The sequence below is a fragment of the Myotis lucifugus genome, unplaced genomic scaffold (assembly GCF_000147115.1).
Source record: "Myotis lucifugus unplaced genomic scaffold, Myoluc2.0 scaffold_1549, whole genome shotgun sequence".
Classification (NCBI taxonomy): Eukaryota; Metazoa; Chordata; class Mammalia; order Chiroptera; family Vespertilionidae; genus Myotis; species Myotis lucifugus.
In genome coordinates, this window is record NW_005872597.1 from 26,053 (window position 1) to 51,744 (window position 25,692).

A 25,692-nucleotide genomic window follows, 5' to 3' on the forward strand; every position below is an offset into this window, starting at 1 on the left:
ACACTTCCCACCAGCTGAGCCCCCTCGGCCTCACCGCGCACCTGGGAAGCTGAGGGACGGCCCGGGGCCCCAGGGTGGAGGCCGCCTCTGCTACGCACAGCAGGGCACTGCCCACCACGTTCTTCTCGTCCTTCTTCTCCGGAGCGACCAGTCTCACCGCCGTGTTCAGCACCGGGATGAAAGGCTCTGGGTTCTCCGCACCGAAATTCTTGCATAGAAGCTTCAGCGTGTACAGAGCTGTCTGCCTGTTAACCGCCTGTTCTTCGGACCCCTTTTTCCTACGCTGCACAACGGCCAGAAGGACTGGAACCAGTTTGAGGAAGTGGTAAACCTGAGGAGGACAGCAAAGTTCCCCAGTAATTAAAGCTGCAAGGCCACTGCCAGTTTACTTTCCACTGTTACTGCTGACACTGCCCAACAGAGGCCTGAGCCACATGATCACACACAATGACCTCCGCCAATGGACTTGCTGCTACTGAGCCATGCGTGTGCTGGGAGCAGTTCCTAGTTCACACGAAACATCTCCTGGTTTGCAAAGAGAGCGGATGAGAATTGTCCCCGAGCCAGTGTGGGTCCACATCAAGCAAGAATTCTATTAGAGTTGAAATTCATTCCAAGAGCTCCAAGGACATATATCTCTACTCCTACAGAATTAATATCCTGTTTGAAAACACGCATGCCATGGCAGTATATTCAGATAACAACCTACTCCTGTACCATGGAGACCCGTAAGGGAGTTACATGCAGTTCGGACACCGCAGGACGGTGAGTGGGTGGGACGCGCTGTCACTTACGGTTTTCTTCTTCCAGGACGCTTTCTGCTGCAGCTTGTTGTTCAGAAGGTCCATCGCTTTCCGGCGGACAGACGGCAGGGGGTTGCCCAGCAGCCCTCTAATCACGGGAATGAATGTTTCCGTGGGCAGCAAGGCATTGACCTAGAGAGCAGTTTACAATGAACAAAAAAGCAATTAGAAGAAAGGGAAGATAAACGTAGATCAAGACAGATTTCTATCCACTGAATACCTTCTAGGTGCCAGGCATGTTCAAGCCCATTTTCTTATTTAATTCTTAAACTAACTTTCAGGTAGGGCATTGCTGATCATGTTTATTAAAAAAAAAAAAAAGAAAGAAAAAAAGAACTGATGCTCAGACTAAGTGAGCTGATCAATGCCAGGGAGCAGAGTCACTCAGCCGGACGCTGGGCAGATCCTACGTCAGGACCGGTAGAGCCTCTAAGAGCTCTCACACCCCACCTGACAGGCACTGTCCTCCCACTTCTACCTGAATAAAGCGGAACGTCACACAGTCCCATGACTGAATTCTGAAAGCACAGTGTTTGCTAAGGCTCATGTTCACATAGTCGATAGAGAAACAACTGTCTTTCTGACAAAATTACTTCTAGTCACCAAGTTCTTTTCTAAGAAAAATCTGAGCTGCATTATATTAAGAGAAGTGATTGCTAGGTTTATTCTTTTTTTTGTTTTGTTTTGTTTTTAAAATATATTTTATTGGTTTTTTACAGAGAGGAAGGGAGAGGGATAGAGAGTTAGAAACATCGATGAGAGAGAAACATCGATCAGCTGCCTCCTGCACACCTCCCACTGGGGATGTGCCCGCAACCAAGGTACATGCCCTTGACCGGAATGGAACCTGGGACCCTTGAGTCCGCAGGCCGACGCTCTACCCACTGACTGAGCCAAACCGGTTAGGGCGCTAGGTTTATTCTTAAAGTAAAACACTGCTGAATCATTTCACAAGGACATAAAAACAGCAACAAAGCACAGAAGGGGAGAAACGAAGCCCTACCTTGTCCAACATGTCATAAGCTTTACTGAGGAGCGCTCGCCAAAACTTCCCAGTTAGCTTGTCTGCGTTTTTCTCCACCGACTGTGCAACCGCGTTAATGTAGCTGAGGACCGCCTCCAGCAAACTAAACACAGGAGACGCGTGAGGATTCTGTACTATTCTTCCAGGTTTTTGATAAAAGTTTGAAATTATTTCCAAATAAAAATGGAAAAAGAAGACGTAACATACCTTTGTTCAAGGCCTTTTAAAGCCTGAGGACCACCGCTTTCAACGACCTAATTTGTAAAGAAGGCCTCGTTAGGACATTATGCAGCTGATAATAAAAACCATTTGAGCTGGGCTCTTAATTCACCTAAGACTATTCAATTCAAACTTCCCAGAGCAACTGTTTTCTGACATTACAATCTAATCAGGTTCAGATCACCCTCGTCATATTGTAATAACTCTATTTCCCTTACTTTAATTACAATCTATTCATTTAATTACATTCTACAGATATTGGTAATACCTGTAAAGTACTACAAAGATTCAGAAAATTATAGCAAATCAATACTCATTTACCTGCCAATTATGGAATGCTAATCTTCCTTTAGCTCATAGCCTGATTTTAAGATACCATGCGTCACGTTTTCATGATACCTACCAAGCTCTTTTTACTAGTTTAAAACACAGTTCCTTCAGAAAAAGCAGTCACTGTCTTATCACACGTCTGAAGAACACACACCTTTCTGATAAAGTGGCTGGAAGCCAGGAGCTGGGCCATGAAGGACACGGACAGGAACTTGAGGTGCCGCAGCTGCTTGCCCGTGTGAGCGTCCACATTGAACACCTGCAGCATCTCCCCTGCGGTTGCGCTCGGAGGAGATGCCGCTTTGGGAACGGTTTCTGCAAAAGAGCAACAAAATCGGTGGCCACACTCATCTTGGACCTCAATCTGCAGTGCAGATACAGAGAGCACAGGAAATGGGGTACATGTCTCAGAGAGGTACAGAACCTGTTAACCCAGTACACCCAGTCTTCCCTCTTTTAAATTAGTGAAAGCCCGGCTGGCGTGGCTCAGTGGTTGAGTGTCGGCCTATGAACCAGGAGCTCATGGTTTGATTCCCGGTCAGGGCACATGCCCGGTTTGCAGGCCCAATCCCCAGTGGGGGCCGTGCAGGATGCAGCCAATCAATGATTCTCTCTTATCATTGATGTTTCTCTCTCTCTCTCCCTCCCTCTCTGAAATCAATTTTTAAAAAAATGTAAAAAAATAAATTAGTGAAAGGCATGAATACATTTACTAAGGAAGTACCCAGCAGCCCTGAGAAGAGTGTGTAAGACCAAAAGAAAAGCAAAACAAAAGGAGGGCAGCCGAGACAAGCAACTGGAAGCCAAAAATATTGTACAAGGAGCCTAATTAATTTCTGAAGCCTCAGGCATTTACTTGGTGGCCACATCAGACTGAAGTCTTCAACATTTAATTCTAAGACTTTGTAGAATCCCATGTTCAAACGGATCCAATATAAAAGGGTTGGGTGCAGTGGTTGGGGGTTCAGGGTGGGCCACTTAAAAACCACTGTCCCAGAGACTCAAACGAAGACTTCTTCCTTCGCAGGTCACCACACACAGTGCTCTGGCCCCTGCCGCTCTGTCCCTGAGCCGACGGTAAGATAGGACAAGTCACTGCCTGGCCGAGCAGGGAAGACAGGCCACAGCCGGCCACACAGAAAACAGTCCCCGCAAGTCCCCAGACCCATCTTTCGAATACGCTTGGCTGTTCTGCTCTGAAGGGCATAGAACTAAGAACAGGCAACACATCCAGCCAATGTCATTGGCGCGCAATAGTGGAATGTTCTCCGAGTCTCCTATACATTTCAGTGTTTCGTCACCACTGCTTCTCTTCTACAGTCTCTGCCCACCCCTTCCTACCCCCGACCGTTCAGTTCAACAGGAAGTAAGCCCCCGTTCTCTCACCTTCCTTTTCCTCCGGCAACCTCAGCAAGTACTGGAGGATATTCATCAAGCTTTGTATCTGCTCCTGGACACTAAACTCACAACAGACTGAGATCCAAAATTCAGTGTCTGCTTCCAGCATAGCATCCTGCATAGAGAAGAGACACAGGTAGTAAAACTGCACCTGTCCAAGTCATGTTAATTAGTAAGCACAGTAAGGGGAATGTCGTAAAAATATTGCTTAGCACACGTCACCACGTTTGTTCCTCGTCCCACGTATCACATGGGACCGAGCTCCATACCTGAAGAGCCAGCCCAGGAGGGTCACAAGCACACTCCAGGCGAGTCTGCGTGACGACTTCCGCAGAACTGAACACCCTGCTTTACTCGGATCAGGTCTAGATCTGTTCCCAGACCCAGCTCTCATCTAAAAACAGTCCTGACCGCTCAGTCCTATCCTCATCTACCCCAGCAGGGCTCCCCCAAACACCCCCTGCATCTTACTGATGCGGACACTCTTCCCTTTCCCAGTGAGATGCTTTCATACCCATTTTTAATCCACTGTTTAATCCCTCACAGCTGTCCTGTTGGGCTCAGAGCAGAACCACCGAAGGGCACCAGACCTGCACCCTCAGCGATGCCTGTGGCTGCTGTGGGATCCAGAGCCATGGCTCCGAAACAACGTTAAAGACTGACAGGGCATCTGGAAGAGCAGTTCTGGGCCAGCACTGGCAAGTACTGCACGCGGAACATCGCTACCCACAGTTCAGCTGGAAAAGATCACAAACCTGAGGGAAACACCCGTCTTGCATTCCACCCGCCCCCCACACTGACCTTCTCCCCGCAGGCGGCCGCCAGCGCGGTCTTTGTGATGTACTGTTCGAACAGCAGGACGAGGAGGACCCAGAGGAATCGTGCTGCGCCAAGGGTGTCGACGAGCTGGACCAGGACCGGCAGGCGCCTGTGCTCTGGGACGTGTGGCAGCGCATCCACAAACACTCCCATGATCTTCACCACGATCGCCTCCACGTTCCTCGTGACTTCCACAGAGTCTCCGCCGTCAGACTGCAGAGTGGCAAGCAGGGTCAGGGGGGGAACAAAGAGCCCCCACACAGCAGGCTTTACGTGGGCAGGACAAGGCCTTCCTGTGTGCCGAACGCTTTTCAAATAATTTTAATAATCAGAGGCCAATCAGGAAATATTCGATAAGGATAAATTACATCCCAGGCACTATTTGGCCCTGAGGGGAATACAGAGTGTAGGATGTGAGCCCTGCCACAAAGGAGACTCATCAGAAACAGGACACCGGGGTGAGGCGGGAACAGGGGGCACTACATGGCAGACCCCGATGCCAGGCACTGAGAGCAAGTCTGCTTTCGGACGCCCGGGGAGCTGCGGAGACAAGGCAGGATTTGTGTTTGCTCGAGAAGAGTGGGTACGACTGAGAGCACAGAAAGGCCACGAGCTCCTGCTGTTTCAGAATCAAGTTCAGACCATTCTTCTCTGGTATGGGTGCTCAAAACAGAGCTGTTTGATAAATAAAAGAATGAACAAACCAACGCCCTCTACTTCTGTCTCGATTCTCTGCTCCCCACAAATCAACCACATGACACTTTTCACACTGTGCACCTTCCCGGCTGTGCCTCTGCTCACGCTACTGACGACGCTGCCACTTCCTGGGCAAATCCTGCACTTTCCTACCAATCACATGGTTTCTTAGGAAACTGTGGTCAGCCTAGCCCAGATGGACTTTCCCTATTCTGGACTCTTAGCACTTACCTATGCTATTGGCAAATGCAATATCAAGGCAGAGTTTTTCTTAGTATATACATATGTGTGTGTCCTGTTTCACTAATGTGCTGGAAACGGAGAATACCAATCTAATACCAAGACTCAAAGGAGACAGTGCTGATACGGTCATCCCTGGAATGGTCAGTCAACAACATAAGATACGACCAACAACAATGGAGGTAAACAGAGAACTCAAGGAGATGACCAACCTCTTTCATCTGCGAGGCCACTTTTTAGTTCAAATGGTCCATCCTTACAGGCAGAGACTAGGTCTCCCTCATCTCTGAGCGCTTAGCTCTCAGAGCTTGTACATGTCTGTGGACTCGCACAGTAAGGCTGCCACTGTAGCTCTAACGCTTCCTATCTTCATCGCCCTACACAAGGGTTATTACCAAAATGATGCAATGTCCTGAAATACACAGTAAATGTAAATTCTTTGTCAGAATAAAGTCAAGGCACTTTCGTAGTTATACCCTTGTAGAATGCATATGTATTCATATTTTGGAAAAGACATCATTTTCAAGATTACTTCTTAGCTTCATCGTCTACAATTTAAGAGGCACTAATACCTGAGCATTTTAGAAAGGCTGGTAAATGTCACTCATTTACTGCTACTCGAAGTTCATATTATACAAAATTTTAAAAACTGTAGAAAACGATACTAGCAATGGTATAAAGGCAGCTCACCTGAATAAGTGCGGGAATAACCATTTTCACTGTCTTGTTAATAACTTGAAAACTGTAAGTATCATCTAGACGCATGACGTTGGCTCCCATAAATGTAAAGATAGACATAATATTGTGTAGAACTTTATCCTGAAAGAAAAGACATTTTTCAATACTATTTTAAACAAATCCAATATCAATGATTCATTATACCTCAGCAGTAAGAGAAAAAACTCAGTTTTAAAATGTGCCAAGGATTTAAAAAGACATTTCTCCATAGGTAAACAAACATCCATACACCCATGGAAAGATGCTCAACCTCATTAGTCATTAGGGACATGCAAAACCCACAAGACACCACTTGGCACCCGATAGCCTGTCCAGGGAAGACGGAAACACGGGAATACCTGCGGAAGCCCCACGCCACGCCGCGTACTTACAGGAAATATCCCGGCCACAGTCCCCAGAAGTAGGAGGGCGTGGTGGTGGGTCTGAGGCATCTCTGAGACGCGGATGCACTGCACGATCAACTCCACATTGAACTTCTCCTCGTCCAGAACGTCTGCGGTGGGGAGAGGTACACAAGCTGTAGGTGGCAGGCGAGGTCCTATCTGAGGTGGACAATCTCCCACCTTCCCCTCCAACAAAGCACACACATACCTTTTGGTATTTTGCCGCCGTCTGGAGAGAGCTTTTGGCAGATGTTGAGCAAACAGCTGAGAATTAGCTGTTTGGTGTACTCCATGTTCCCCTGCTCCAGAGGCAAAGGCTCTAAGCACCTGCAGGATCCGGAAGAGGACGGGATGTGAGAGCTGAATCATGTCAGTCAGTGACACACCATGACCACGGTCCAGCACACATATTCAATAAGGAATGACTAAGACGTTAACATTAAACATCAAGTCTATACACAAGCTGGAAGACTTCGAATTCTAACTTCTTTCTCATATAGGCAGGTGCTTATGTCAAATTACCTCTCCTCCTTACTGCGCTTTCCATCACCCTGTGTAGAATCTTAGAATTGATTTGCCTTTCAGATGAAAGAACACACCCACAATTCAATGGCACTTGCTATGGCTCTCTATCTAATAATTTACACCTAAAATATAGAATGGGTGTGGCCTTGTATCTTTAAATACAGTGGGGCTTTGACTTATGAGTTTAATTCGTTCCGTGACGGAGCTCGTAACTCAAATTACTCGTATGTCAAATCAAGAAGTGAACGAGTGAGACACGTGATGCTGGGCTGATGTTGTGGCGTTCACTGTGACGTTTGCTGCGCCAACTAGCGGTGGGGTATCTGAAGCTGGCTCGTAACCCGAATTTTAGCTCGCAACTCAAAGCAAAAAATCGGCTGAGAGATGGCTCGTATCTCGAAAAACGCGTTAGTCGGGACACTCGTAAGTCAAGGCCCCACTGTACAAGCAATGCTGCCCGGGGACACGGCACTGAAAGGAGAAAGTGGACTGCAAGGCAGGTGGCCACTTCCTACACAGCCCAGGATGAAGGTCAGCGTGGGCACTGGCAATGGATCCTAAACCATTCTTTTGGTCTTTCTACAACAGTTCTTAACTTGCTCTACTTTACAGACCAGCGAAGCAAGAGAAAGAAGAGTGGGCAGTAAAGTAAGATGAGGAGGAATCAGAATCCCCTCTCTCCTGGACCAAAGGCAGGACCGTTACCTGGACAGCAGGTTGAAGAGAGTTGGGATCAGTATCTGAGGGTTTTTGAGCTTCTTTTTGTGCTGCAGCAATTCCAGGATGAGGGTTACTCTTTGCCAGTAAGAACCGCCAACGTCCTGAACAGATTCTAGATCTTGTGATTTCCTGGGAAACAGATGAGACAACAAGTTGGAAAAGCAAATACTATTAGTGCTAAGAATAAACACACCTGATTATGCCAAATTGAGGGTACGGAAAAATCACAACGGTTTGTCACATTCAAGGCCTGGAGCAGCATGCTCCCTGCAGGCACAGCTTACTTCTGCTGCATCTTCTGCCTTCTTGTTTGCTGAATTGTGCCCAGGGACTTGGTTTTATCTGGTGGCTCCAGTTCTATCCTGACTTGCTCAGCGTTGACGGAAATCTGAAACATGAAAAAATGTTGATGCCATACCTCACGGGGTAAAATTAAAGCAGTGAACATTGACTGAAAGCGATGCAATGAACATTTCTGTTCACTTTTATGTCTCCGTATGACTCTGGAGCCCACGCCAAACGCCAAGGCAAACACCACTAATGACTCTTACGTATTCCTTTGAAAATTTCCCGTATACTGACAGCTGTGTAAAGATGGAACGAATAAAACAAACAAACAGGAGCATATGACACACACTGCTCTGTACCTTAATTGGTTTCACTTAATTTGCCTTAGAAATCTGAGTAAATACACGGTAATTTCTGGGAATGCTGAGCGCAGACACTAGGGCTTCCCAGGCTCTTACCCTCTGCGCATGTGACTTCCAACAACAGGGTAATTAGTGCTTATTCTGATGTATTCGGGGTCTCCGTGGACACACAAACCAACACGCAAGCTCTCGACGTCACTCCACACGCATCATTAGACAACATTGAAGTTAGGCAGAATGAGCTGTTCCTAAGTGAACACCAGGCCACCACCCATTCCAACAGGCAGATCCCCTCTAACACCAGTAAACTCCACCTAACACACACTTGCTACCTGGTTAAAACCATAAATATTTCAGACACTAAAAACAACAGTGAAGATTTCTAATTCTGATCTAGCACTTCTCTATGACTGCCTTTTCTGTGGATTTTGGTAACGGTAACATTGGACTTCCTAAAAGCACTGTATACGGAGGATGCTTCAACATGGTGTTACTTGGAAGAGAACAAACAATAACAAACAACTTACCCCTTTAAAAACACTGCTAACAGTCTGAGCACAATGAGAATTTTTACAGTTCACCAGTAAGTCAAACAATGTGCACAAAAGCTTCTGCTGAACTTTTTCATCTGATATAGCAGCAAAAAATGGCTTTGTAATCTAAAGGAGGTTAAAAAAAAAAAAAAAGGCCATTGAGTTCAATGAACGAACTTGAATCCCTAAAACATTCTTTTTTTAAAAAAAATATATTTTATTTATTTATTTTTTTTTACAGAGAGGAAGGGAGAGGGATAGTTAGAAACATCGATGTGAGAGAAACATCGATCAGCTGCCTCTTGCACACCCCCTACTGGGTATGTGCCCGCAACCAAGGTACATGCCCTTGACTGGAATCGAACCTGTGACCCTTCAGTCCACAGGCCGACGCTCTATCCACTGAGCCAAACCGGTCAGGGCTAAAACATTCTTTACATCATTCTCTTACAAATGTAAAATTGTTCCCAATTTTGACAGTTAAAATGCAGTATTTTTTAATGACCCATGTACATCATTGTTTTGCAAAGTGGGTCAAACAAATCATATTCCTTTAAAACATGTCCAGTCCACTTCATCTTCTCCAAGTAAAACATCACACATTTTTAAAAGCTTGAATGTGCTTTCGTTTCTGAAAGAAGTCACTGACCTTTTCGAGGGCTGTAAGCTGAACGGATGGCATGCCCGTAAAAAGTTCCTCCGTGGTGTGCACAGCTTTTATGAATATATCTAAACTCTTTGGGTCCTTATGTAACAGAGAAGCTGAACATTCATTATATTTTCCCAAGATGAGATGCAAGACAGTGGCCTCGTCTTTCAGGACAGCCGAGGGCTCCTTGTGGATCTTTTCTAGCAGTTGCTCAGCCATAGGCAACAGCTGAGCAAGCACCATCTGAAGTGTGGAAAGTTGATTAGTAAACAGTTACCACACTGGTACATGTTTTCTTTAACAAAAGTCTGCAAAGACATCCTGTTGGAAGACTGGGAGCTTAGCCTGGAGAAAACCCCCCAATAATGATGTCCTTTGGGATATGGGATGACTGTTACCCCAATTAAGTATTCAGGTCCCTTCTATAGCTTAGTCTACAATGAATGGTCAAAAAGCTCTACCCCTCAGGGAGCAATGGAGAAACCTGAGTGTCCCAAGACTTTCTGAAAACAGGAGATACAAACGAAACTGAAGTTTTAGATTATAAACATCAATTTTAGCTTTTTCTAAAACACTGCACTTTTCTCTAAGTCAGTGATGGCGAACCTTTTGAGCTCGGCGTGTCAGCATTTTGAAAAACCCTAACTTAACTCTGGTGCCCTGTCACATATAGAAATTTTTTGATATTTGCAACCATAGTAAAACAAAGACTTATATTTTTGGTATTTATTGTACATATTTAAATGCCATTTAACAAAGAAAAATCAACCAAAAAAATGAATTCGCGTGTCATAGGTTCGCCATCACTGTCCTAAGTGTTTCCAGCATGGTATAATTAATATTAATGCAAATTATGTACGTGAAGGCTTTAACTAATGCCAGCAAAATATGGCTTCTGGGCCCATCTGCTCACATACTGTCTCTGCCACCACGGCCACAGAAGGCAGAGCTGAGCAGCTGTATGACTGTATGCCCTGCAGGGCCTAAATTTTCACTACTTGGTTCTTTATAGAGTAAGATGGTCAATTTCTGTTTAAACTACACCCGGGATGACACAGAGCTGATAAATGCCATGTTTGCTCCCACCAGGAAAACACAGTCAGATGTACTATTCCACCCATTAGTACGTCTCCACCTGCAGCCAGCCCGGAGCTGGGGAAGCACAGGCACTTGGACACGAGGACGAGGGAGTGGCGAGAGCAGCACACCCCGTCACATCAGCAGGGCCCTGGAACCCCGCTTCTGTACCACAGGTTTCCTTGACAACATAATGAAAGCTGTGGATTTCCACCCAGAAAGTGTACAACTTTAAAAAGTGAGCAAATGGTTTGGAATGTCTGAATATATCACCCCGTGGAGGATTTTCACCGGAAGCACAGACCCAACCCAAGTTTTTCTGCAGTGCCCACCTCCAGTGGTTTCCCCATGTGATTTTAAAGCTCATTTAAAATCAAGTCGGTGATTAGATAACACACAATTTTAAAACGGGAAGAAACGCACCAATATGTGCTTTTGGTTTCCTATGTATTTTTCTCCGCCATGATGCTTCCCTCCCCAAATTAGTAAGAAAACGTTCATTCTGAAGGCGTGCATGTGACTCTGCCGGCCTGGCCGGTGCAGGCATGTTACGGTGACCTGCGTGACACCCCATGGCATCCGGCCCACTCACTGCACTCACCTCACTGTTGACCCCCTGGAGCACTTTCAGCAGATCTTTTGCAACATAAGATGGGCAACTAGATACACAGTAAAGCAGGTTTTTCAAAGTTTCAGACAACTTCTGGTGAGTTTTCAGTTTTTTCTCTCTCTGTAGTTCCTCAAATAAAGTAGCCAAATCCTAGGGAACCAAGAAGAAAATTGGAAAAGAAGAGTTAAGGAACTATAAAGGTTAAATGTACTAATTATGGAGGGTCATTTTTCATTTCCCCTGAAACCTTAACAGGAAAAGACACTGGTGCCCCTTAGCTTACTCTCAAAAGCCAGGCACTGGTCTTCTAGCAGCGATCTTTAAAAAATGGGGGAAGAAGTTGTGCAAATATTGACACATCAGTTTCTAAATTCAGAGACTAAACTCAAAATCCTTACAAAGCTAGTCAAGAATGGAGGAAACCACTCAGGTGGACACAAGGTGCACGCACACGCAGCCTCCTGTGCGGATGAGCTACCTGGATGACGTAGGAAGCATCTGAGGTGACCTCCTCTGCTTTGGGAGTCACGTGCTCTATCACCAGGTGGAACTGGGAGGCCACGCCCCCAAGGCCCTGCAGACAGTGAACGGCCGCCCTCCGAACTTCCTTTATGGGGCTCCCCAGGTTAAGGAGAAGAGATGCCACTACTGAAACCAAAGGGAAAAAATGTAAATAACAATTTACAGACAGAAAACAGTATAAAATTTAAATAGTACTACCCCAGAGTACATGATGAGAAGTTTTACTCCCTACTCACACGCCCTCTCCAAAGACCATTCACTGTATCTGGTATTCTAGAAAAATGTTAGACAGGTGCTGGTAAATTCTTTGGAAAGTACACAAATGAGAGCACAGTGTAGATACAGTGTTCTGCAGGAACTGCTGTCGCACCTCAAAACATTCTGGGAGTGTTTTCCACACAAAACTAAATTAAATCATTCTTTTTAAATTGTACAAGTCTTCCCTGATTTTCCGTATGTTTAAAACTAGTACCTCACTGGAGAAAGTTTAGATTTCTAGACTTTTTGCATTAAAACCGCTGCAAACACCCCTTTATACACAACCTTGTACAGTTGTGTGGAGGAAGTCACCCATTAGTGCATCGTGCTTTACAAAGATTTGATGTTTATTGATGTTTGATGTGACTTTACTTCCCCTTTGCCGGAATTGAACCCAGGACCTTCAGTCCACAGGTCAATGCTCTATCCACTGAGCAACACCACCTAGGGCTGACTTCACTTTTCAATGCAGAAATTTTAGTTCAATACTGAATTATATTATGATGGTTTGGATTCATCACCTATCACTTCTATCATTTGTTTTAGTGAGATTTTGCAATTGACCTTTGTAACTTGAAAGCAATACTTAGAAGTAAACAGATAGTTTATTTAGTTGGGGGGGAAACATGCAAATGCTCTATTTCAAAATCTACAAAGAAGGAATTCTCCAAACTACAACCCACATGGACCACCCACAGAGAAGGCTGAAGCGCAGTCACAACAGGATGTGACAACGCCCTAGAAGTACCTGGGGAAGACATGGAGGCCAGCTGGGCTTTGCTCTGGGGCTTTTGCGAGGCCAGCACTGCACAGCCCATGTACAGGGCCTGAGTCTGTAGCGCTGTCTTCACGTGGCAGCTCAGTGGATTTGAAAGGCTAGACCCATAGGTCCATACAACAGAAAGGAACTTGAATAACTGAGAAACATCTTCTAGATGTACCTAAATTAAAAAACAACAACAACAACAAAAACCAGTGAAGTTTAAATTCTACTAAATGTAGGTTGGTTTCTAGTCCTTTTCCCTAGTGTACAATTATAGAAAAAAAAAAACACCAAAAAACTTTATTACAGTATTTTGCTTTGTCAAGCCACTTCCCCTTACTTATTCTACACTTGGTAGTTTAGCAAACTGGCAAGTATGCAAATAAATTCAGAGGACTGATACTCAGAGGACTCGCTATAGCTTGCACTTGAACACATTTAACAAACAAAAAACCGATCGAGTACTCTAAGCAGAACAGCGAGAAGAGTGGTGTCAGGAAGTCCTGGGAAGACGGAGCGAACACTGTCCACTGTGCCAAACGCTGCTCAGGAGGCAGGCAGACGAGAACAGAGCACTGACCTCTGGCCCAGGCAGCACGGAGGTCACTGGTGCTGTGACGAAGTTTCTTCCCTGAGTGACTCTAAATATACTCAACCACCTCTCTGAACATCAATTTCTCGTGGGCAATGGCATGAGCCCACCAAGCAGACTGATTACACAAGTGACCAGGCCTCGCCCACCGGGAGGCAGGTGGAATGTCAGTCTCGGTCAAACCTCCTGACTGGGGCCCTGATCGCAGCGCTGCTTGGCAAGGCCAGTGTTTACCATCAAATGCTCTTTGCTGTTTAAAAGTCTACTTTCACTTTCACTCAAAACGGTCATAACTAGAACATCTGCATTACTCGAAAGGGAAGAGTAGGCCTGAGAGAGAGGAGGCTCGCACCTTCATGAACAGCTTCATCAGCACCCTGAAGTGCGTGCTGTCGGCACCACTGAGCATGATCTCGAAGAGCCCGACGAGCAAGCGCAGGTAGTCTCGGCCGTCTTCCTCCAGGCGGTCAGGGTTCCACCACACGCCACCTACACGCATGTGACGAAAGAGACCGTGCGTGACTTATGTGAACGCTGCTAGGCCTTTTCACTCAACACAAGCCCAGTCGTGGATCCAAGAATTCCGTTCCCCAGGGTATCACATTCAAAAGATTCCCACCTTGTCCTACCTTTAGGGAAGGATTTAGGCGCCTTCAGGGCATGAATAAAGTTTTTCAGCGAAAACAGGAGTAACACCGAGTCCTCCACGGCAATTCTCTGGGCAGTGCGGACCTGCTGGATGTAATGTGCCCACAGCTGCACTGGCACCCCTCTGTCCAGCACCAGCTCAGCATGCCATTCCGGGGGCACTTCCTGAAATGGCAAGAAACAAAGACAGCACAGATTTAAAGAGGCCCACAGGCGGCCTGCAGTGATGTATGCGGCTGAATAATATGGGAACTTCGGTCTGTATGTGAATTTAGGTGAGAATAACTTGAATCAGGTTTTTAAAGAGGTCTAACATGTTCACAAGACAGAAATGCATTAACCATGGCCTCACTGTACCTACATTTTCTTAAAGTGCCACCTCTAAAAACAAATGTGGTCCATGTAAATTGTGTTTATGAGATGGCACCTCTCTCAACAGAAAGAGGAGTTGCATTTCCAGGAGATCCGTAAATGGACTGTTCTCCTTTCACATTTTTACTGCCAACCTGAAGACATCTCCATCCCTGCAGGTGATTCTAAACAAGTACCAAACTGCTCCGGTCTTTAGGAATTATACTGTACATGCCAAAAGGAGGCAGGAAAAAAGGTGCAGGAAAATGACAAGAGGTTGCATACAGGCGCGTGCAGAGTAGTTAACTTGGACAAAAACAGTCCAAAGCCAGACTCACATGATATAGTCGTCAGTGAATTCTTGGCTCAATGTGCTGCCATGGCCAGAAGATGCTCATGACTCTCAGAAGGCAATTAAATATGAAACAGAAAATCACCGTCCCTACATATATCGAAAACACTCAATTTGTCCAACCTTTTACACTGAGAACAAATACAGTCCAGGCCACAGCACTTTTACAAAAGATAACAAAGAAGTTAAAAAGGGCCTGCCTGGGCTAACTTTTTTCAAATGTAAAGATTTATTCCTTTACAGTTTACATAACTTTAGCTATCTGTGGCCATGACCAGAACTTATAAAATCCTAAGGGTACCTGTCAATGTGAAAAAGATGTAATTCGTTTGGAGGACAATTAACAAAATACTATTATACAGGGAAGATATTATTTATTTTTGTTGTTGTTTTGTGCTTTGTTTTTATTTTTATTTTTATTTTTTGCGACTGTCTGAAATTTCTATAACCTTGCTCCGGATGCAGCAGGGCAAGGCCTCAAACCGTTCCAAAATGTTCTAGCAAGCACTGTAGGAATGCACAGGGTCACCCCAGACCCAAGCACGCTGGAGGCTTGCAGTCTAGGGCAGACAGATATCAAAAGAAACAATCTATTACCTCAAGATGTGGTACTTAGTAAAGATATAAACTAGTAACTTAGGAACACTCAGAGACAGCAGTAGGCCTGTGAGAGCCAAGTCTAATATAACACAGAAGGTCTGTTTTCAGTAAACGGAGCACCAGGAGTCTTTTGTTCAAGCACGGACACATCCAGTGAATTCACCACCACTAAAGGCAGTCCGGTGCAGCTTAACCAATTAACTACCCAGTAAAGATGACACAGACAGAACACTGCGACCCTGAAATCTAGAATTTTCGGCAAAAGGAAGAAAGCACTGGATCCACTCTCTACGGCTGCTAAGGCGGCTCCACATTCTCTCCAGCCCCGAGCAGCCAGCACCTGGGCCTCCTGACGGCCAGGCCACCTGCCGCTCCACTCATCACACAGCTTCCCAGGCACGGCGCCTCCTTACCACTGCAGTCATGACACTTTCCAGCTTCTTTATTTTTTTCTGCAGCAAACTGAAGGCTCTTATCGCAAATGGAAAGTGAGTTCCTTTTGAAGATGAACAGCAAGAGACAAGCACGGCCATGATCACGTGAAAAGTCACTTTCTGTTTCAGGCTAAAGGACTCCTTTTCCCCAACGCTGATTAAATCCTCCACCTTCAAAAACAGACAGGGTCCATTACTGGTCGCTCTTGGTTTGCGCCAATTTTCTCTCCCTAAGGCCTACCCTAGGAATTGTGTTTTGCATGTCAAGTCAGATGACAAATATAAAGCGTGAAAATAGTAGTACGTACTAATTTCTAAGTAATTATAAAAATAATAAATTCCAGAAATTATAATGAACATAACTGTACTTGCCAATTGGATAAATGTTTTTAAATCACAAACCCAAATACCTTTACAAAGGTATATTTTCTACATCAAAAGAAATGTTCTCCTCCTTTAGATATTTTGCTATTTTAACAAAAATATAGCTTTAATATTTTAAATGAGAGGGGAAAAAGAAAGTGAAAAAGTATATATTATTCTTTCTGGTCCAAGATGGAATCACAATGAAGTAAATTAATAAAATGTTAAGGATTTTTAACAATCTGCAGAATATACGATACAACACTATATATGTCTAGAGCAAAACAAATTACTCGAGAATGCAAAAGTTATATTAATAAAATAATTTAAAAAAGAAGAATCCAGTAAAGCAAATACGGAAAATCAAATAAGATTACAAGAATGACATCTGGGCAATGAACCTCAACAGCAGACATACCAGCTTTAACACCGAAGAAGGATCCCCTGAATTTATATTGTCAGCCAACAACTCAATCATCTTCTGATTTGCTATACCAATTAGTTTGCCGGATTTTGTGCTTTTAATCACATTTTCAAGAGCTGTAAAAAAAAAAAAAATTTAAACACAGGGCCCTTATGCCACCAACACTCACCTAAAGAATCATGTAGAGTAAGGAACCTAAGGAAAAATTTTACAATTTTCCTATAAAGGTTTGCTTTTTATTTTTCCTTTTATACAATTCTGAATTTGTGAGTCCGTTTCTTTCTCATTGTATATATTTTATCTCAGCAAAAATATTTTAATCTTGCTGGCATATAATAAACATGATTTCAAATAACAAGTATAGCCAATTTTTAATTGTACTTATCTTCTTTTTAAAGTGTTATCTGTTCATTTTTTCTAAAAAGCGACTGAATTTCTCACCTGCCTTCCAGCCTCTTAGCACAGGGTGCAGAGAGCAAATTCCTGACTTGGATAAATAAATAGCGAGCTTCGTCTCGGCCGACTCCAGGTCATCACTGTCAATGACCATGAATGGAAGCAGATGCACCACCACCTGGTTTGCCAACTCATCGTTTCCACTCAGTGTCTCTTCTTTAATCAGTATGTCTGCTGCCACCTCAAGGACCTCATACCTAAAACATATAAAAGCACGTTTGAGCCGAAACCGGTTTGGCTCAGTGGATAGAGCGTCGGCCTGCGGACTGAGGGGTCCCAGGTTCAATTCCGGTCAGGGGCATGTGCCTTGGTTGCGGGCACATCCCCAGTGGGAGATGTGCAGGAGGCAGCTGATCGGTGTTTCTCTCTCATCGATGTTTCTAATTCTCTATCTCTCTCCCTTCCTCTCTGTAAAAAATCAATAAAAATATATATTAAAAAAAAGCACGTTTGGCTCAGAGACACCTTAGAGCAGGGGTCCTCAAACTTTTTAAACAGGGGGCCAGTTCACTGTCCCTCAGACCGCTGGAGGGCCGGACTATAGTTTAAAAAAAAAACTATGAACAAATTCCTATGCACACTGCACATATCTTATTTTGAAGTAAAAAAACAAAACGGGAACAAATACAATATTTGTATTTGCATGTGGCCCGCGGGCCGTAGTTTGAGGACCCCTGCCTTAGAGACTTCAATTCAGCAAAAAATCATGACATTGTTCCAGCTCCAGTGACATCCTCGTCTCCACATAAAATACGTTATTCAAAAACACCAGGATGATCACTTAAAATCCATGCTAATAAAGAAATTATTTGGGACAGTAATTTTAAACTAACGGTCAAGCCTCTTTTTTTTTTTTTTTTGGAGAAATCACATTAGGTTAATATAACATAAAACTTATCACAATATATATATCTTATCTCCAATAGAAATCAGAAATTCATTCATGAGTTCAAAAATTCTCTGAACACATACTACATGCTAAGAATTAAATACAATGGATACAAAACCCTGCAAATACGTTCTCTTTTTCTAAGGAGCTTAGCAGTTGAGCATCAACGCATGAACCAGAGGTCACAGTTCCATTCCCAGTCAGGGCACATGCCCAGGTTGTGGGCCCGATCCCCAGTAGGGGGCATGCAGGAGGCAGCCAATGATTCTCTCTCATCACTGATGTTTCTATCTCTCCTTCCCTGTCCTTACTTCTCTGAAATCAATAAAAATATATTAAAAAAAGACAGAAAAGAATTTCACCAAATCAAAAGTGTATGAGGAGAAAGGAATACATACCATGCTCTATTTTTTGAAAGTTCTGCTCTTTGAAAGAGATTCAGAAGATTTGAAACAGTCACTTCTGGACTAAAGTGGCTCTTGAAAATCTAGGCAAAGAAATATCCTGAATAAATTTTTACTTGCTTCAAGTACATATGGTGCTTATTAAATGAACTTCAGAAAATAATGAATTACAAATAATTTATCTCCCAGGAATCCTAGGGTAATTTTAAAATTCTATGAGAGCAATTTCTCAAAAGTGGCATTCACGAGCCAATCTCCCATAACCCCAAGGTAAAATTCACAAAGTGCAATCTCATTACTCTCATGAGCTCTCCCCAACTACGCTTACGTCTGTGCTCTCGAGAGAACAAATTTACAATGGAAGAATAATTTTCAAATATATTCCTGCCTACAGCAGAGAATCACGTGAGAAGGGCAGGAAAATATTTACCAAAAAAATGTGCATTTCAATGAACAACAAATTCACTCACCTCAAAAGCACTTATTGCCGACAAAACGACGTCTATACTGTCATCACCTAATCGGGTTAAAATAGCTTCTTTTATGAAAGATTCATCGATACTCTCCTGAGCAAGAGAAAAAAAAATATTTAGTTGTTGCTAAAACCTTGTAAGACTTACACCAGAAAGGAGGCTGGGTTTGTGGAAAGCGCTCCAGAACACAGTCATGGACAACAGGCTCTGCCCTGAATGCAAACGCAAACACCCTGGCACACTGGCCTTGAACCAGACAATCTCGAAAAGGCCTTTTGAGATGAGTTCACCATAAGGACAGAAACATCACAAATGAAAGCTATTTGACACCAACCTTTGATGTTTTCATGATATTTTTCAGATGATTAACGGCAAGAAGTCTCACAGGGGCAAGTGGGTGATTCAGACTGAGCATCAAGGAGGTATTGGAATCTGCTACAAACTAAAGGATTCATCACAATTACCAAATGATTCACCACTAAATCCTAGCAGCATAGGATCAAGAATAAAAACCAGAGAAAACCACCCCAAACTGCCCCACACACTCAGTAATGACTGTCCAATTTCAGAAACCAAAAAGGAAAGCAAAACCTTTGTCTCCGGAACATGGTATGGCTTATAACTGATGAAAAAATGTGTGTTGTTAATGCTATCATTTCCTGTATGCTTGTGTCTAAATGTAGGTTTAACGTAGTAACTCAATGAAGTAATTTTGTGTACTTTATATATATGACTAGAGGCCTGATGTACGAAATTCGTGCAAGAGTAGGCCTTCCTTCCCCCGGCTGCCAGCACCGGCTTCCCTCTGGCACCCGGGACCCAGGCTTCCCTCGAAGCCCCGGCTTCGTCAGGAAGGATGGAAGGACATCCAGAAGGATGTCTGGTCTAATTAGCATATTACGCTTTTATTATTATAGATTCCAAAGTGAAAAACACCTGAGGTAAGTCATTATATTAACACCTTAATGAAAATTAAACTAAAAAAACTGATCACTGAAGACAGATGCAATTCTTCTAAATGATACAATAATAACACTCAAATTAGTAACAACCTACTTCACTTATGTAATTAGACTAAAGAAATCTGTATACCAAGCTAAGATTTGAAAATGAAGGATGAAAGTCTAATTATGAGGGAGAAAAACCAACAATGATGTCTCTTGATCATATTTATTTTCAAGGCTAGTTATAAGAGCTGCTTAAATGTTTAACTTCTAGTATAAAGATTTAGGCTGAATCACCAGAAAACTTGTGAAGTTCTAACATGATCATGAAATAAGTCCACCTCCTTTTTTCTGATCAATGACTTAGCCTCGCTGGGTGACTGCACCACATGGAAAGTGCAGACAGAGGGGAAAGGTTAGGACACTACAACCTGAGCGAGGCCACCCTTTGGTGACTACTACTGAGCATCATATACAGAATTTCCAAACACTAAGTTTCCTGAAATAAGTACCACATTCAGTTCAAGTCCAGTACTTTCTCCTGGTATTCAATCCCTGCCTCACAGCCTTACCTCAATAACTAGGCAAAACTGTAAAATCTCATCTCTCCATAAAACACTCCAAAGAGAGGAGTGAAATAGCCCATTTCCTCCTGAGTTCTTCAAATACACAGAGATAGCACGAACTGCCTCAATTCCTCTGAAGAAAAACTCACCTGGTACTTCCCTCCACTTGTAGAAAGAGAGATAAATTGGTGAAAAAGCTCTTGTTTTTTTAGGTCTGTAATTTGCTTTAGGTGTTCCTCTAAGACAATGTCTAACGTTCTAGGATATCTGAGAAGAAATTCAAAGAGTTAATTCATATAAAAAATTATACGAAGTTATGAACCACACGTACCCTGTATGTATCAAAGACATAAATAAAAGTTTTAAAATTACCGATTGAGACTAAAACTTTAACAGCTAGAATATGTAAAACCAAGTGATATCGATCAAATTTGTTCCTGTGATTTACTACAACAAAAGTCTCTCAATAAAAAAATTATCCTCTAATATTTGAAATATATTTAAATCCTATACTGTCCCTTCTTGAAGGGGAAAAAAAAGACAGGCTCTTTACAACTCATTTACTATATTAAAATGAAGCAAGAGGCACACATTAACAAAACAAGAGGCACGAAGACACACAACTTACTTGCTTTCTAAAAGTCTGATAAGTGGAAGAAACTGTTCATTAAGCAAAGATGCTTTATTAGGATCGATTTCTTCCTGTGAATTATATGAAATATACTCTTCAAAAAGAAGGCTGCAAAACAAAGCCAGGATTAGCAGACATGAGAGTTACTGTGTGAGTACCTACCAGGTCCTAGGTGGTTTATTATCTCTAACTCTCACCACCTCCAGGTAGAAAACTACTTATTTCACAGATACAACACTAGGGCTATAAGCCCTATACCCTGCCTGATGTCAAACAAGACCAGACACAAACGCTGCCCTGGTGAGCCCCACTGTTCCTTTCAAAGATGAGCTCCCAGTCTGATTCCAGAGCCCAAGCTCCCAACGACTTTACGTGCACACTCCCCTTCCATTCACAAGCCAGTGCTGGGAGCAAGAGCAGGAATGAGGACACCCCAGCACGTGGGCACCGGGCCCATGTCACACAAGGGCAAACCTAGATCTGGGCAGCCTGGCCTCCAGAACTGCCTTCCCTACTCTTCCTGGGAAGGACAGGGCCAGGGTTCAAGTCCACATCTCATCGCTATGCCTACATTCTTTGCACTGTATCAAGCTGCCCTTTAAGCAAGAAAAGAAATGGGAAACTGAACTATTTTTACGGAAAAGGAAGAAATAACTTTCACTTGATACCAATCCTTAGTAGGAAGCTTCTAGGTGATAGCTACTGAATACCAATTGTTTCAGGCATTTTAGTCCCTTTATGTTTAGGGAACTAAACAGATACAATTTACATGAAGCTATAACCCAAATTTAGCTTAACTATTAACTTTTCATGATCAGGTATAAGCACTAAAGATAAGCAAGAGAAATTACTTTTTCTGTTGTCACAATTACTGGACTAAATACTTAAGAAAATACAAATCAAAGGCATGTTAGAAATAACCACTTACCTAGCCAACAAATGGTCTAAGTTGTTCTTCAGTGATATGTGTGTAAGTATAGCTTCCAAGTGTTTCCTGTAGATTTGACCATCCATCCCTTCAGTTTCTTCTCCTTAATATATATGACAAGTTAAAATTGATTGGGGAAATGATTTTTGCATGCTTATACTATTATATTCACTTAGAGCAGAAACTTTCCTACAGGAATAACTTTAAAACATGTACACTAAAACTCACTTTTTTGGGGTATTGTAAAAATCCGTTTTCAAAATTGTCTTTCACATATTTTGTCATTTATATTTTTCAAAGCATTTCTGCATCGAAACTACCCTCATTTATCCTTCATCTGAAGTTTTATGTACTTTTATAAAAAGGATGATCATGCCTAGCTCTTTAATGAAACAGAAATCCAAAAAATATCGTCTTTCTCCAGATCTCATTACAAATAGTTGAAGTTGGGACCTGAACCTAGATCTCATTAAACCTTCCATGGAGACTATGTCTGAAGACTCCCAGTGGATGCCTGAAAACTTGGATAGTACCAAACACTATATATTCAACTTTTTTTTCTATACAAATATACCTGTGATAAAGTTTAATTTATAAGTTAGGCACAGAAAAACATTAACAACAACTAATAATAATAAAATAAAACAATTGGCCGGGTTGGCATGGCTCAGTGGTTGACTGTTGACCTATGAATCAGGAGGTATCGCTTCAATTTTCAGTCAAGGCACATGCCCGGGTTGCAGGCTCCATCTCCAGTAGGGGGCGTGCAGGAGGCAGCCAATAAATGATTCCCTCTCATCATTGATGTTTCTATCTCTCCTGCTCCCTGACTCTCTGAAATTAATAAAAATCTATTTAAAAAGAAAAGGTCTGAGCACAGGCATGGCTCCTATTTGAAGAGAATTAAATATTAGAAAACACGTTCTGATACATAAAATGGAAACCACGTACCTGTCACGTGATTAATGATGGAGACGACCAGATGCGGAAGCATGTACCGCAGAAGAGGACTGATGTCGTATGTTTCAGAAATCCCATGCAGTATTGTAATAAGATCAGGAACATTGCACAAGTGAGGAAATGGCCTTTGAAGAAACAAGTACATAAGGCGTTGACTTAACAAGTTACACAACAAATAGCAAAAAAAAAAAAGATTTAAAATAACGTCAAAATAACGTCTAATTATCATTTCTCAATTCAAGGGTACGTACTTTTTCCCCAGACTCTCTGGCTTCTGCCTCTGCAGCAGCACTATCAGGCAACCCAGTCCCTCCTTGATCAAAGAGGGGGTTTTCGTCAATGTTTTGATGATCTGCGAAGCCAATGAATTGACGACGGTATCTTCCATGGTCACTTTCACAGAAATCTGACATATTATCATATACGTTGCAGCTCTGTAATCTGGTAAAGATGATTTCAATCCCTAAATATTTTTTAAAATATAAGGAAAAATAATGAACTATATATTATTTTAGTCTACTTAAAATGTCACTTGACCTTGACAAATTAGAAATGCCATAAACTGGAGATTAATAATACCTAATGCACCCCCCTCAGGAGTGAAAAATCAAGATGCTGACCCCTTTCCTGAGGGACAGAGAAGACAAGTCTCTCAGACGAGAGGAGGATCTCAGAGGATCTCCCACTCACACACCCGCCACACATCCTGCTAGGAGCCAACGAGCTCTTCTTTATATGCAAATTCCCACCCCTGAAAGGGAGACTTCATCAGAAACAGTGTCTGAGTGAAGACAATGATCTGGGACAAGGTGGGAAGTGAAAGCAGTACCTCCAGGGGCTGGGACGGTGGCGGCACCAAGGCAAGTGGGAAGCAGAGACACTGAGAAGCGGGAGTCAGTGTAAACATGAGAGCCTGTGCCATAAAGATTCGCTAACCAGTTCTCTTCCCAGTGAGGTAACATGACTCCTAAGAGGAGAGACACGGGAGGGAAGACCACCGTGCGAGGAGGGGCAGAAACTGGAGTTATGCTACCACGAGGCAGGGAACACCAGGGCTGCCAGTAACGCTGGAAGCTGGGAGAGGCCTGCAATTCTCCTTCAGAGCTTCCAGCAGGAGCAAACCCTGCCAACACCCTGATTTCACACTTCTAACCTCCAGAACTTTGAAAGAATAAATTTATGTTGTTTTACACTAAAAAAAAAAAAAAGAAAGAAAAAAAAAGATGGAACATATATATCTGGGAAACACTGGCAAGGCCAAATATCCAACATTTATTTTTTAAGAAGCCCTAATTAAGCCCTAACCGGTTTGGCTCAGTAGATAGAACGTCCGCCTGCGGACTGAAGAGTCCCGGGTTTGATTCCGGTCAAGGGCATGTATGTTGGTTGCGGGCACATCCCCAGTGGGAGATGTGCAGGAGGCAGCTGATCGATGTTTCTAACTCTCTATCCCTCTCCCTTCCTCTCTGTAAAAAATCAATAAAATATATTTAAAAAAAAAAAAAAGCCCTAATTAAGATCCTACTCTGGTTTTTAAGACCATAAAAAAAAAGTCATCTTTTTACCTAAAAGTTAAATCTCATCAACCATCCGAAACTGTCTATTTTAGAACATTTATGTCCAAGTTAAACATTTAAAAGCAAGAACATCCCTTCAAGTACAAAATAATCTGCTATACACTTGAGCAGGGCCGACCTTTTGGACATATGGAAAGAGCTTAGCAACTATATTGTCCGATATGTTCTCAGCAGTCACCAAGGCAGACACGATGGTAGAAGCATAAAAAGTTAAGAGAACCCTCAACTGAGCCGAACTCCCAGGATACTCAGCAAAAACCTGGAACAAAAGCACAAACAAAACACATTTAAGGAGTGAAAGGCCAAGTTTAATAAAAGTATAAAAAACATGTATAGCTCTCTTCAGCTCCCTCAGGCTGACATTTTAATTTTTACCATCTGCAACATTAAATAAATACACAGATTCCATGGTTCAATTAAAAGTGACAAGGCTGACAGACAGCCTTCCTGACATTTTTAGACTGTCTCTTTAAACTGTTTCCACAATCATTATAAATAGAACTTGGCAAGGAATAATTTTTGTAGAAAAACATCTTTTATAATGAAAGACCGACCCACTGCTCACACTCCTAAACAGGAGGGTCTTTTACTAAAGGAACCTTCTCCAACCACCACTGTTACTGGGGAAGGTCCAATACGTTTTCTCCATTCAGAGCAAGCGACCGTTTAATGGAATTATACATTCATGAGACAATATACTACTCACCTTCACAGATTTTGTTACCAAACTGCAAATGAAATCCATGAATCCAAGATCTTTGTAGCAGTGGGTAATCAAAGTTCCTTTAGCTAAGGGCACTCCAGATTGCTGTCAGAGACAGAAAGAACAGCCACTGACTGATCGTTACTTTTAATCCTCACCCGGCTATGTTTTTATAGGAAGGAAGAGGGAGAGAGAAACATGGATTGGTTGCCTCCCATAGGGAGTACTGACTGGGGAATCAAACCAGCAACCTGGGTATGTGCCCGGACCGGGAATTGAACCCATGACCGTCTGGTGCACGGGATGACACTCAAATCAACTGAGCCACACCAACCGGGGCTTCATATGGAAAATAATACAATAATTAATAAATAGCACAAGAATAAGCTCTGTTTCCTGAACTCACAACTGTAAACCTACTTTTGCCCCACCCTCTATGT

General features: G+C 43.0%; 1 protein-coding gene and 1 non-coding gene across 7 annotated transcripts in view; both read right to left on the reverse strand.

The window, feature by feature from the left end:
* Positions 1-25,377, reverse strand: part of LOC102431252 (HEAT repeat-containing protein 1) — a 31,289-nt gene extending 5,912 nt beyond the window's left edge. For 2 of the 6 annotated variants that reach the window (XR_002827531.1, XM_023748563.1), the window contains exons 1-32: positions 25,256-25,377; positions 24,668-24,808; positions 23,224-23,435; positions 22,964-23,097; positions 22,013-22,115; positions 21,082-21,192; positions 20,603-20,720; positions 19,278-19,385; positions 18,941-19,036; positions 18,465-18,553; positions 17,163-17,374; positions 16,716-16,837; positions 15,914-16,105; positions 14,179-14,362; positions 13,902-14,038; positions 12,943-13,135; positions 11,893-12,062; positions 11,406-11,564; positions 9,728-9,970; positions 9,073-9,204; positions 8,180-8,283; positions 7,881-8,024; positions 6,859-6,977; positions 6,639-6,760; positions 6,220-6,348; positions 4,576-4,806; positions 3,763-3,889; positions 2,531-2,691; positions 2,035-2,081; positions 1,807-1,930; positions 795-935; positions 42-331 (exon numbers count right to left, since the gene is read on the reverse strand). Coding sequence is in view for 5 of the 6 variants with exons in the window: in XM_023748563.1 (XP_023604331.1) it covers positions 42-331; positions 795-935; positions 1,807-1,930; positions 2,035-2,081; positions 2,531-2,691; positions 3,763-3,889; positions 4,576-4,806; positions 6,220-6,348; positions 6,639-6,760; positions 6,859-6,977; positions 7,881-8,024; positions 8,180-8,283; positions 9,073-9,204; positions 9,728-9,970; positions 11,406-11,564; positions 11,893-12,062; positions 12,943-13,135; positions 13,902-14,038; positions 14,179-14,362; positions 15,914-16,105; positions 16,716-16,837; positions 17,163-17,374; positions 18,465-18,553; positions 18,941-19,036; positions 19,278-19,385; positions 20,603-20,720; positions 21,082-21,192; positions 22,013-22,115; positions 22,964-23,097; positions 23,224-23,435; positions 24,668-24,808; positions 25,256-25,294 (4,634 nt within the window). In the remaining variant the exon portion in view is untranslated. The remainder of the gene's footprint in view (positions 1-41; positions 332-794; positions 936-1,806; positions 1,931-2,034; positions 2,082-2,530; positions 2,692-3,762; positions 3,890-4,575; positions 4,807-6,219; positions 6,349-6,638; positions 6,761-6,858; positions 6,978-7,880; positions 8,025-8,179; positions 8,284-9,072; positions 9,205-9,727; positions 9,971-11,405; positions 11,565-11,892; positions 12,063-12,942; positions 13,136-13,901; positions 14,039-14,178; positions 14,363-15,913; positions 16,106-16,715; positions 16,838-17,162; positions 17,375-18,464; positions 18,554-18,940; positions 19,037-19,277; positions 19,386-20,602; positions 20,721-21,081; positions 21,193-22,012; positions 22,116-22,963; positions 23,098-23,223; positions 23,436-24,667; positions 24,809-25,255) is intronic. The other 4 variants (XM_023748560.1, XM_006107896.3, XM_023748562.1 and 1 more) reach the window with 4 other exon arrangements.
* LOC111824453 lies at positions 15,328-15,459 on the reverse strand. The gene has a single exon (XR_002827532.1). It is a non-coding gene; the product is annotated as a small nucleolar RNA SNORA9 (small nucleolar RNA).
* Positions 25,378-25,692: the final 315 nt, after the last annotated feature.